At 43.9% G+C, this 12,430-nt stretch overlaps 1 protein-coding gene across 6 annotated transcripts in view; it reads left to right on the top strand.

Moving 5' to 3' along the window:
- The window catches only part of LOC310676047 (cystathionine beta-synthase-like), a 28,493-nt gene that overhangs the window by 15,448 nt on the left and 615 nt on the right, over positions 1 to 12,430 (top strand). For all 6 annotated transcript variants that reach the window (XM_083437353.1, XM_083437351.1, XM_083437348.1 and 3 more), the window contains exons 5-15: positions 743 to 822; positions 1,834 to 1,965; positions 2,595 to 2,664; positions 3,883 to 3,974; positions 4,358 to 4,489; positions 5,694 to 5,778; positions 7,062 to 7,167; positions 8,532 to 8,606; positions 9,545 to 9,679; positions 10,461 to 10,569; positions 11,512 to 11,596. In XM_083437353.1, coding sequence (XP_083293479.1) covers positions 743 to 822; positions 1,834 to 1,965; positions 2,595 to 2,664; positions 3,883 to 3,974; positions 4,358 to 4,489; positions 5,694 to 5,778; positions 7,062 to 7,167; positions 8,532 to 8,606; positions 9,545 to 9,679; positions 10,461 to 10,569; positions 11,512 to 11,596 — 1,101 coding nt within the window. The remainder of the gene's footprint in view (positions 1 to 742; positions 823 to 1,833; positions 1,966 to 2,594; positions 2,665 to 3,882; positions 3,975 to 4,357; positions 4,490 to 5,693; positions 5,779 to 7,061; positions 7,168 to 8,531; positions 8,607 to 9,544; positions 9,680 to 10,460; positions 10,570 to 11,511; positions 11,597 to 12,430) is intronic.

Below are 12,430 nucleotides of genomic sequence, written 5' to 3'. Positions count from 1 at the left end.
CTTTACCCTGACCTTTGACACTTGAGATGTGTGCTGTCAGAACCTAACCTATTTTGTAATCTGTTTTAATTCTTGTAACTCGACTTGGGACCTGCTGGTGAAGAGCAAGTAATAAAGACTTTATTATAAAGTTGATGATAATAATGGTAACTAATAATAATAATGGTGATGATGATGTTTTTTGAGGAAACCCAGTGGGGTGGCTTTAACTAAGCAGTCAGCAGGGCAGATGGGAGAAAGGGCAACTGAGCTTCTTGTGTTCTGATTTGCTTCAGAACTTACTGCACCTTCCTCCTGCATGATCCACTCTGCTCAGGTTTACTTTCACACCCACACCATACATTTAAAGCACATGGCTTCCCCAAAAGAATCCTGGGAAGTACAGTTTATCCCTCACAGAGTACAGTACCTAGTGCTCTTAAACTACAATCCCCAGGTTTCTTTTTGCTACAAATGCATGTGGAATGTGCTTTCAGTCTATGGTGTGGGACTCTAGATCCAGTGTCGTATCATACAGCTTGCTTCATCCTGTCTTAATGTTCTTTGGCTACAAATATCAAAGATCCTCAATGGGATACTTCAAGAGCTGTTCCCTGGTTTCTTTTCTTCAGAAGTGAAGAGTTGAAAGTTGCTCAGTTTAGAAGTGGGAAAGAGAGGCGGTTGGAAACATCTGCTTATCTTGCTACTATTGAATAACTCCTCTATTTGTCTTGTTTTTGTTACCTTCATACTTGTCCACCAGGGATTGGAATTGCCCTGGCAGCTGCAGTGAAGGGCTATCGCTGCATCATTGTAATGCCAGAGAAAATGAGCATGGAGAAGGTGAGAGAGGGGAGAGTTCTCCTGACTGATTTAACATAAGTGGCCCCAGCCATGGTCAAGGTCTGTTTTGATTTGAACTGTCATAGTTTCTCCCATCCTAATGCTTCATAAAAGGAAAACTAGCCAACCCTGTGCGTTTGAGGGGCACATAGTGAAGCCACTGGCAGATTAGAGTATCACCATTACAGATAACTTGAAATTATTAGATGTAAAAAGCTGCCATGTCCTATGTCAAAGGTTGTAATCCAAATGCCAGTTATGCTAGAGTGCAGGAGGAATCGCAGTCATGGGTTTCCTTGAGCTCCAGGGCAAACAGATGGCTCAGAGTTTATTTTCATGCTGGGCAGTAGCTTCATGTGTTGCACATCTCCATGATGCACACACAACTGCCCCCAATGTGGAAGTCAATGGGAAAGCAAGCGGCTTTCCCCTTGTGGAGCTGGGAGATGAGGCCCCGTGATTTCTTATGGTGTAGATTATGCTGAATTTCTCAGCGTAATTTCAATGATGTTGTAGCAGAACTGTGTGGCCGTTCCTTTGCATGTGTAGAATTGAACTCCTTGTTTGAAATGAATGGAACAGCCTCCACAAAGAAGAGCTTTGTGAGCATGTTGGGATGCATTTGGGACCTTGGATCTGAGTAGTTATCTTCAGGGAAACTCATGCTGCAGTCCCATTCACATTTTCTGAAAATCAGTCCCACGGAAGATGGTGCATACATTGTACTTCTACATGCATAAGTATAGGGACTACATTGTCACTGTGAACCAGCATCAATCTTGGTACTCTGCCTTGTGGTGGCTACAGTTAAACCAGCATTGGTATGGGGGAGTAATATGTTGCTGCTTTTAATTAACTATTTTTTTAAACTTGCTTGCCTGACCTTTGAGATGGACCGAAATTTAAATTTAAAACCCTTAAATATGCATTGTATATGTTGTGCATTTCTTTTTTCTTGTGAAAGACTTGGAGGTTGGAAATCTGGAGCTTACGTACCTTTCGCCCCTCCAGGTGGATATCCTGAGAGCCCTCGGGGCTGAGATTGTAAGAACTCCTTGCACGAGATATGACGCCCCAGAGTCAAATGTCCGTGTTGCTTGGAAACTGAAGAATGAAATCCCAAACTCACATATTTTGGATCAGGTAATATATTTCTTATTGAAGTGCTTTGATTGAATTACTTGATTTAAAAAACAACAACTTCTACCCATCTAATTTGTTGATACTAGCCTGTGATTCAAAAATATGTGATTTCTAATGCGTACCTCTTTAAAAAAAATCACAGCTTCTTAGTAAACATAGTTCAGGCATTTGGCTGTAGGAGTAAAACAAAGAAGTTCACAAGCTATTGATACACTCATCCATGTTTGCTCTCTAACTCTAATCTTGCTATGCTTGGCGGGGGGTGGGAACTAAACTGTTCATTCTAGGCATCATTCCTTCTGTTTCCAGTGTTAAGGTTGTTATTGCTCAACTTGAATGGAGAGAGTTCAGGATGAGGAAGAGCTACAGAGCAGCTGGTCTCTCAGCTGATCTGATAAGGGCCCTGCTGCCACTCTCTGTCTCTCTCTGTGCTGCAGCCAAAATGATCTCATGCGCTGCTTGTGAACTTCCCAGAGGCATCTTGCAGACCATTTTGTTCTGATCTAGCAAGGCATTTCTTTCCGAGAGACTTCATGGTTATTATCTGTCTGCTTTCTCTACAGTGCTGAATTTGACCCCATCCATTTGACAGTAACTTTCCCTTTTTTCTGTTCCCTTTACGACAATAGTACAGAAATCCAAGCAACCCGCTGGCGCACTATGACACCACAGCTGAGGAGATTCTGGAGCAATGTGACGGTATAATTAATAATTATTTTAGGGATAATCATGCTGCTCAGCTTACGTTGTTTTACAGAAATGTCTTAAGAAATGGTCATGGGTATAACTACCGTTGCCTGTTCTCACTATTGAATTGCGCCTCTCCTGATTTGTAGGAGAATGAAAACCATGGGTGATATTTGATGAAGTTTTATACAGCGCACACCCATTGAAATGAATGAACATGACTAAGAGAGACCCATTAGTTTCAATGAGACTCCTCTGTGTGCAAAAGTAGTTGAGGTGCAGATTACTAGCTTGTGGTTATTGCCTTTTACAGTGAAATGTATTAGGGCCGCAATCAAATATATGCTTAAGACTCAATGGATTTGCTTACAATTACCTAACCCCGATAGTTTATTAATTCCACAATTCCACAAGCAGGGGTGACAACTTGAATAAGATATGGGGGGAGGCAGGTAAGTCCCGGCCCGTATAATTGACCACAAGACACGGCACACACACCCTTTGAACGGCAATGTCCATCAACTTGGGGGGGGGGCGGCAGCCCCTTCAAGTATTTTAGTGGGGGGGTTGAAGGGACCTTGGCCTCTAGGAGTTAGCTCCTATGTCCACAAGTAATTCAGTAAGTACCAGTAGTGGGTAGCATGGTGGGGCATTGGCACTGACCTGACTTGCCAATAGCTGAATCACCACTGATTATTGGGAGGTAGAGAAGCAAAACAAGGAAGAGGGAGGTAGATGTGTTGCAAATTTACCAGCAGGGACAACCCATTGCTTCTAATAATGCATTTACATGGTGCCAACTTCCCCACTGCCTCTCCTCTTTCCCTCCTGGTAAGCAGTAGCAGCAATGACTCACTCACAGGAAAGTCATGTAAGTGTTGCCATCCCAACATGCAGTGGTAATTGCACAAACGTAAAAGGAAACAGTTCATGCAGCTGTTGGCTTACTGTATCACACAGTAAAAACATAAAGTACGAAGGGCAGCTCCATTTCCTCAAGCCTGCACTGCAAAAACACAACAGCAAGTTGTAGCCAATGAACAACAGTTTATCTTAATTAAAGCTTAATCCTAAATGCTTGTGTTTTATTTTGCTGTGGATACTGTTCTTATTGTCAGTGGACCATTAATTAAGGTTGCATAGGAGTAGAGCTATGCATTTTGGAGTTTGGGGAAAGGTATGCTGTCTGATTGATTGATTGATATTGATTGATTGATTCTCCCACTGCAGGCAAAGTTGATATGTTTGTGGCTGGAGCTGGAACAGGAGGCAGCATCTCTGGAATTGCCAGGAAGTTGAAAGAGAAATGTCCTGAATGCAAAGTAAGTGAAAAGGCTTGTTTGGCTTCGCTCAGACATCCAGTCCCATGGGAACATCATTCATGCCACCAGGGCACAAGCCAACTTTTTGCTTCAGCAAGGAGATTGTACGAACATCCATTTGATTCCCCAAGTGTGCCAGACTCTTTCTGCTCCTGAAGGAGTTGCGAATACCAGATGCACATAGCTAAATTCTTATGCGCAGTCACCATGCTCTCACACAGTAGCATTTACATGTGCCCCTGAAACCTAGGCCTCGCCCTGACCAGGCAAGTGCAGTTTCCTCTTTGCTTGAGGGTTCCAAGGATGGGATACTCATTTTTGTGTGAAGTTGTTGGTTGTTCCTTTATTTTTATTTTAATTAATTTGTTAATTTTCCTTCACAGATTGTTGGAGTGGATCCTGATGGCTCCATTGTAGCCCTGCCCAGCTCACTGAACACAATATCAGCAGAGGATACCACAATGGAGGTGGAAGGGATTGGACACGACTTTATCCCAACTGTCCTTGACAGATCTGTAAGTGGCAGCGTGACGAAGATCAGGAGATAGAGAGATGTCACTTGACTCTGAATGAAAACTTTCAGAATCACATGAAGTGCATTAAAAGTTGCTAAGGGTGGTTGATTCATTGACCATCTACATGGCAGCTGCTTAAGACAAGGCCATTTCCCACGGCTGCATTTCAAGTCACATTTGCACATTGCTGTTCACGCTAGAGCAGGCATAGGCAAACTCTAGCTCTCCAGATGTTTTGAGACTACAATTCCCATCATCCTGGACCCCTGGTCCTGTTAGCTAGGGATGATGGGAATTGTAGTTCCAAAACATCTGGAGGGCCGGAGTTTGCCTATGCCTGCACTAGAGTCTTCCCCAAGCCGCCACCCTCATGAAGTTGTCATCCACTCATGGGCTGTCATCTGTATATGAGCAAAAGCTGTCTATAATGTACACATTTCAGCTTAACTGTGAAGTGAATGTAGCTTACGTTTTCAAATTAAACTGAAGTTGATTTGAGGAAAAGCACATCAAAGGGCGGTATTTCTCAAGAAACTACAGGATAGTGCAAATGGCTTCCTATACCAGCAGTGGTATAGGTATAGGAAGTGGTATAGGAAGTGCCGCACTGGAACCAGAGTTGAATGGTAGCAATGTCCACGGCCCTAGTACTCATTATCATCCAGCAAAAGCCATAGGAGAGACTCTGCTGCAGCATCTCATATAACTTTTAATCATAAATTGAAGGGAAATGGCCTGAAATTGATTAAAACAGCAGTGTACTAACACTGCAACCAGAGGGTGTTGATAGGCAACATTGCGGTGCTTTTTAAAAGCTGCCTGATCCTGTCCACGTTTACTCAGAAGTAAATTTCACTGGCTTTGATGGGACATAATCTCAAGTATGTGCATTGGATTGCAGCCTAGCTGAAAATGCTTTGAGAGAGGCGTACTTCTCAAAATATTTTTGTCCCTCCGATAACAAACATTTTCCAGGGCTGCAAGTGAGACTGTATTTGTATATCCCACCTTATCTTTGAAAAGTTTAGGAAAGTTAAAAACAGATATAGCTAAGCTTACTGAAAGGGAAAAAGTGATCCTCTTTGAAACTGCCCTCAACTCTGAAGAATCTGTTGGATCTCTGCCCGTCCCATTATGTGTAGCAGAGGTGCAAGACCCAAAGGCCCCATAAACCTTAAAACTCCATATTTTGTTTCTTTTCTAGGTGATAGATCAGTGGTGCAAGAGCAATGACAAGGAATCCTTTCTTATGGCACGAAGACTGATTAGAGAGGAGGGCTTGCTCTGTGGTAAGCATTGTTGAAGATCCATTGTTTAAATCATACCCTTTGCAAATGGCAAATGACTTCTTGGAAAGCATTGTTCAGAGTCTGAGCATAAAGATTACCCAAGGAACCAATTCACAGTCTGATTTAAAGGCCCTTTCGCACAGTCCTTATTTCCATGCCGTAAGTATACAGTTGCTAATCATTTACTTGTTGTGTAGAATCCACGTCTTTCCTTGAAGTAGTGTTGTGCAGATATTGCATTTTGAGCACTCAGAACTCTGTGTGCTAAAGCAACATAACCACCCTCTGTCTGTCTCTCCAACACACACGTCCAGGGCTTTTTTTCTTAAAAAATGTTTAGGGGTACTCTCATTTTTACTCAAGAAAATCACCATTTTATAGTTCAAATCAGGAAAAATAAATACAGTAAATGGACAAAAGTACAAAATATTTAGGGGTATGCATACCCCTGCGTCCCCCCCAGAAAAAACACTGCACATATCTGTTGCTATGCCTTCTGAGCACAGCATGGAATCTGGTTGCATGGAAGGTTGAATAGTACATGGGGCATCTTTACTACTGAGTTGCCACGCACCTCCCCCACACCATGCAATTTTTGTGGTAGTTTAAAATGCTCTGCTTTATTTTCTGTTATTTTTGTTGTTGCCATTTTAAAAGCTAAGCTAGATTAGGGGTGAGCAGAAGGTAGATCAGGATCTGCTGCAATGCCTTCAGACGTGCATTTGTTCAACAATAGGAACAACAATGATAGGGCTCTCTCAACACACACCCTTGCCCAGTATTTTGCAATCTATGGGCCACGGTGCCGCTGGGCGAAGGTGTACTTTTTGGGCACGGAATGGGGTGAAGTGGATTTTGTGTGACAGTATTGAACTCATCTCTGGTGCCGAAAACAGAAGGGGACCCAGTTCCTTAATTCTTGGTGTATGATCTCCACCTCTGCCTCCCCCAACTATCCCCCCCCAACTCCAGTTGGTGAATCTTGGGGTTCAAATAAAAAAAAACCACAGAGTAGATTCTGCAAGTTTGGTATCTGCTCACCTCTCATTTATACCTCTGTAGAAGTAGCTATACACAACTTAGAACTCTACTGTCTAAGAAATACATTTATCCTTGATTTTTTTTAAAAAAATGCAACAACAACACTGAACACTAGCAAGGCTGTGTTCTTGCATCAATGCCCCACCGTTAGCTTAGGAGGGCACCAAGTGGGAGATAGCTGTATCTAAATCATTGTTTAATTGTTGCTCATTGAGTAGTAATCTCTTTTTTTCCTGTGGCAGGGGGCAGCGCAGGCAGTGCCATGTCTGTGGCTGTGAAAGCTGCAAAGCATCTGAAAGAGGGCCAGCGCTGTGTTGTCCTCCTGCCTGACTCTGTAAGGAACTACATGTAAGAGACAATGCCTTCTTTCATTTCTGCTCTCCTGTCTACAGAAGCCCATGGGTTGAAAACACTCAGACGTATGTGAGAGGAAGGATCTGTGAGGATAGCAAAAGAATGTGAGCTTGTTGCTCTCGTACCACATTAACAGCAGTGTGGAAACTGTCAACAAAGAAGCAGGAAGCGAGTTTTATGAGGGACTAATTCTGTTGATACCAGATACTTGTAAATCGCTAGACATAAAATTACTTTCAGTTCAGTGATGTGGAGGGGAATGAAAAAAGACAACTCCTGTTATTGTTACATTATCGCATGGATAGTGTTATGAAAGTTTTATAGCTCTCAGCGGAAGAAACAGAAGTCTTGCAAGTCATATCACCTGTTACGGATTTTAGTATATGGTTCACACCCAGCCCAAGTTTTTCTAGAATGACTCTTGGGACCTTTGCACACTTATCATTTCTAGTGGTCTAGTTGTGTATGTGTGCGGATTGTTTTTGGCATGCTGCCACATGACGCTGGCATCATTCAACTTGTATTCCAGCATAATGAACTCCAAAAACCCGCTTTTCCTTCTACCACAAAAACCATGACATTTGTGAAAGATTCAGAATAGATACTCAGTATTTCCATTGGTGTGTTGTTTGTACAAGCATAGTCCTTGTTTCTGTGTGGAGGGATTGTGAGTTGGTGGGTATGGTTTGGGGGACATCTATTTTGTACCACTTTCCTCTGACCTGTGGAAGATATCAGTTTGAAAACTCAGTTCAGAGGAAAGATATAGGCAGCTAGAGGCTATGGTACTGAGTCAAAGTACTGCCAATGACAGCATGCATTATAAGATGCAGGCAAAACTTCATCACAATATCCAGGTCTGCCATAGCTCTGTCAGGCATGCAGTTCCTCTTTTAATATCCTATAATCCCACAAGATTAGGATTCTGGAATGCTAGGCACTTTGTACACACAGAAAAAGCTGCAAAAGGAATACCCTCATGCGGAGGCTCATAACTCTGACGTTTATTGGCTGGAGGACCATAAGGGGTGTGACTAAGGCCACAGAACATTTCTCCATTGGGGCACAACCTGCCATTCATGTGGGAAGGAAAACCCACACTCACTCTATAATAACAGCGACATGTGACCAAAGCTGCAGGCAAATGCCTACAAATTCACTCTTAAAAATGGCAGATCAAACAGCAACTATGTCACTATCAATGGCAAGTCCCTTAATGGAAAGTCCCTTAATGTTCAACTCAGGGCTACTTAAAGACATTCTATGAGTAGCTGAAGGTTAGGCTAGTCCTGTAATAGAAGCTTGGATGAAACACCAAAGTCTGACACAAGGTCTCAGTCTTTCTTAATTATCTCTAGGTCCAAATTTTTGAATGACAAATGGATGGTCAAGAATGGATTTCTAAAAGAAGATGTGGAAGAGCATCATCCTTGGTATGGCTCAGAGTCGCTACACTTGTTAATTTTGCCTGACATAAAGTAAAAGTAATCTGAATGGCGGGGCAGGAGAAAGCAAAGACTGTTTGTTTGTACCAGTGATAAAAAGATGCCTTAATGCTTTTACTTTTTGTTGATGAAATCCAGATGTGCTCAGGAGGAGTGCATCTAAACTGATCTTCTGGTTGAAGCAGGTGTGTGTGAGTGGTGGGATCACAGACTGCAACTAATCCTTTTTGATCCATCATGATTTGCATGACACGCTCTGTCTAATTCTCTTCTGTGCTTTGCCATGCAGCATGCACAAGGACAGGTGTATTATGAAGCATAAGGATAGTCGGGCTGGCGAATATTTTTGTCCCAGTGTTACATCCTTGTAGATGGGACCATGTTGGAAAACGTCGGGCCTGGCTCCAGATTTTGGAGGCGCTGGACACAGTATTCCTCTCCAGTGCCCTAGTGCCTGCCATGTGAGCCCCCACAGGCATTGTGTCACCTGCCAGCCTCTCCCTTGTGTTCATTTGTGGTCTTATGTGGCGGTGGCACTGTAATAAGCCAGGAGCAGAGCTGCTGCCCAAGTAAGTGAGTCCATTTCTGAGCATCAAGGGTGATGCAGTAATGGGCTAGGAGCCAAGAGATTGTACTAAGTGAGTTAGTGTGTATGTAAGCAGGAGGAGGGAGACTGGGGTGGTGGATAAAAGCTAGGCATCAGTCCCAGTGAGCCCTGCCAGGGGGTCCTGGCAAATACCCCACTATGCCAGGTACTGGGCCTGGAAAATATAGGAATCAGTCCTAGATAGTTTGCTGAGCTGCAAAGCATTTCCTTAAGTCCTTTCAAAATTTGTGTGTGTGTGTGTGTGTATAAGACACAGAGCAGACTGCTGGGGTTTAACACCACTTGCTGTCCTTCCTGCCCCCCCCCCCCCCCGTGATAGGTGGTGGACTATCAAGGTGCAGAAGCTAAGCCTCTTAGCCCCTCTGACTCTCCTCCCAGATGTGAACTGTCAAAAGGCCATTGAAATCCTTCGTGAGAAGGCATATGACCAGGCACCAGTTGTTGCAGAATCAGGGTAAGTCTCTCTTAGAATGAGAAACCTCATTCTAACAGTCTTCAGGAGTCTTCAGGAGAATTCCACAATTCTCATTGTATAAAGCACTAATGAGAAACAGCCTATCATTGACATACTTACTGAAATCTTTAAAGAAATACTTGGAGTAATATGGGCCTTAGCTAATCTATTGCAAGGACAGTGCCTACGCATGAAGGATTCCTGTAGGCTTAGCAGCAGGCATTGCTGCTTTGTAGTTTGGCAAGGAGGCAAAGCACTAAACTCCTCCTCCCTCTGCACCACCCTCCCCACACAGCTGGCATAGGGAATCCCCAATCAAGAGCTATGTCACATCCGCTTTGGTTCTTATAGTCAAAGGTGTGTTATTGAAAAGCTTCCTTTGAGAGTTTGTGACATTTGGAAGAAGAAGAAGAAGAGGAGTTTGGATTTGATATCCCGCCTTTCACTCCCTTTAAGGAGTCTCAAAGCGGCTAACATTCTCCTTTCCCTTCCTCCCCCACATTTGGAGCATTTCCAAAGAGCCCAGTTACGTTCCGTATTGGCCTACCACCAGTCAGGCTGAATAGAAGGGGTATTGGTACTGGTCTAATTCTAAAAGTGGCAGCCTCGCATGCCACTGAGCCACAGCAGATGTTGCAGAAAGTGAACTCCCCACCCCACCTATCTTGTCCTGTGTCTTCTCTGTATATGCATGAACTGCTGGAGCTCTCAGCTCTGTGTTGTGAAAATTCAACTGCATTCATTTTGCTTTTTTAAAAAACAACTGTGTGTTTTCTTGAAGACTCATCTTGGGAATGGTAACTCTGAGCAACATCCTCTCCTCCGTCCTGGCAGGAACTGCCCAGTTCTCAGACCCAGTGATGAAGGTCATGTATCAGCAGTTTTCCAAGGTAATGTGTGCCCAGTACCTGTTTTGGAGTTGCTGCCTAGGGCAAAGGATGAGGATGGGAGATACAGGAAATAAGAGCGAATGCCGAGGTAGAAAGGACCCCAAGGATCATCTAGAGCACGGGTGTCAAACACAAGGCCCGCAGGCCGAATCCGGCTCGCCAGACCTCGTCATGTGGCCCATGTAGCCACCGACACAAGAAAGCCGCCTCTTCAGCGCATGCGCGGCAGCCTACAAGCCAGAGAACGTCTGCCCTCTAGCGGCGCCGCGGCCCCTGATGAATTTGAGTTTGACACCCCTGATCTAGAGCAACCCCCTGCAATACAGGAATCTTTTGCCCAACATAGTGCTTGAACCCATGACCCTGAGATTAAGAGTCCCATGCTCTACCAACTAAGCTAAGGAGGCTGATTTCAAAACACTGGAGATGCCAGGGAGTGAACCCGGGATATGAATATTCTGGGTAGGTTCAAGTAGGTTGTCGTCTTGAGATCTTGCCTCATTTAAGATGGTTCTGTTGCTACAGCACTATAGGACAGGGATAGGGATCTGGTGACCTTTTGGATGTTTCTAGACTACAGCTATCATCCCTGACCATTGGCCATGCTGGCTGGGGCTGGTGGGAGTTGGAGTCCATCCACATCTGGAGAACCACGGGCTCCCCAGCCTTCCATAGAGGAAGTAACACAGAAGCAGGATCCTTCATGCCAAGACACTGCTGGAACATCTTTTCTCCCCCAAGAAAACTGAGGTGGGGTGGAGGTCATCTAAGCACAACCTCAGAGGGAACAAGGTGTACTTGACATGGAATGTCCATCTCATACCTTACATCTTCCATGTGGTTCCAGCAGTATGCCACTACTTTATGTGGGACTTTATGTAAACTGGGCCCTAGATGTCTAGTAACAATTTGATTCACTTTATGTTTGGGACTTTATTACAGATTAGCCTGGATGATACCCTTGGAAAGCTTTCACACATCCTGGAAAATGATCATTTTGCTATTGTTGTGCATGAGCTGGAGCAATGTAAGTAGCTTTTCTAGTAAAAATAAAAAATGTCATATTACTGTGTGTATACACACACCTACCTACCTAGAGATGACCTAATATGCCCTTCGGGCCATCAAATAGATATACATGAAAGGCATCACATGTATATATTAGTATATTAGTTTACTATTTGTTAATTTATTGCATTTATAGCCCAGCTTTTTTCCAAGGAGCTCAAGGTAGCATTGTAGACATCTGCAAAGGAAAGCCTATGTTTTGGCTTTCCTTTACAGACATCCATGCCTAATATGTGGACACTGGATGGGATGACACCTGGGGCGGACTGCACCTACCGCACCCCCCTTTCTCTGCCAGTGCATGTGGCACCTCTGGGGGGGAAAGCCCTGAACATAGCCACTGTGGCTAGTAGCCTTCTGAGAATTTGTCTAAGCCTCTTTTAAAGGCATCCTAGCTGGTGGCCATCAATCCTTCCATACTTTAACTGTGACCTGTGTGAATAAGTACTTCTTTTTGCATGTCCTGAATCTTCCAGCATTCAGCTTCATTTCATGGCATGGTGAGAGAGGGAGGAAAACTTCTATCTGTCCATCTTCTCTATGTGCATAATTGGACAGTGGTATGAAGGAAAAAGTTCCCAGATGCCACAAATAAAGATAACATTTCCTCGTGGGCAGGGCTTTTCTTTAGGGGGAACTCAGTTCTGGCACCTCTCAGGTGGGCGCCATTGCCATTCTAAGAGAACGAGGGAGGTGTTCATGGTGAGATACAGTGCCTCTTTTTCTAGAAAAATAGCACTGCTTGTGGGTTTCCTTGGATGCTATACTGGAAGCATCAACAGTATGTAATCTT

The sequence above is a fragment of the Podarcis tiliguerta genome (genome assembly GCF_965153285.1).
Source record: "Podarcis tiliguerta genome assembly, chromosome: 4".
Lineage (NCBI taxonomy): Eukaryota > Metazoa > Chordata > Lepidosauria > Squamata > Lacertidae > Podarcis > Podarcis tiliguerta.
The sequence above is the reverse complement of the archived record's forward strand: the minus strand, read 5'-3'. Positions and strand labels throughout refer to the sequence as shown.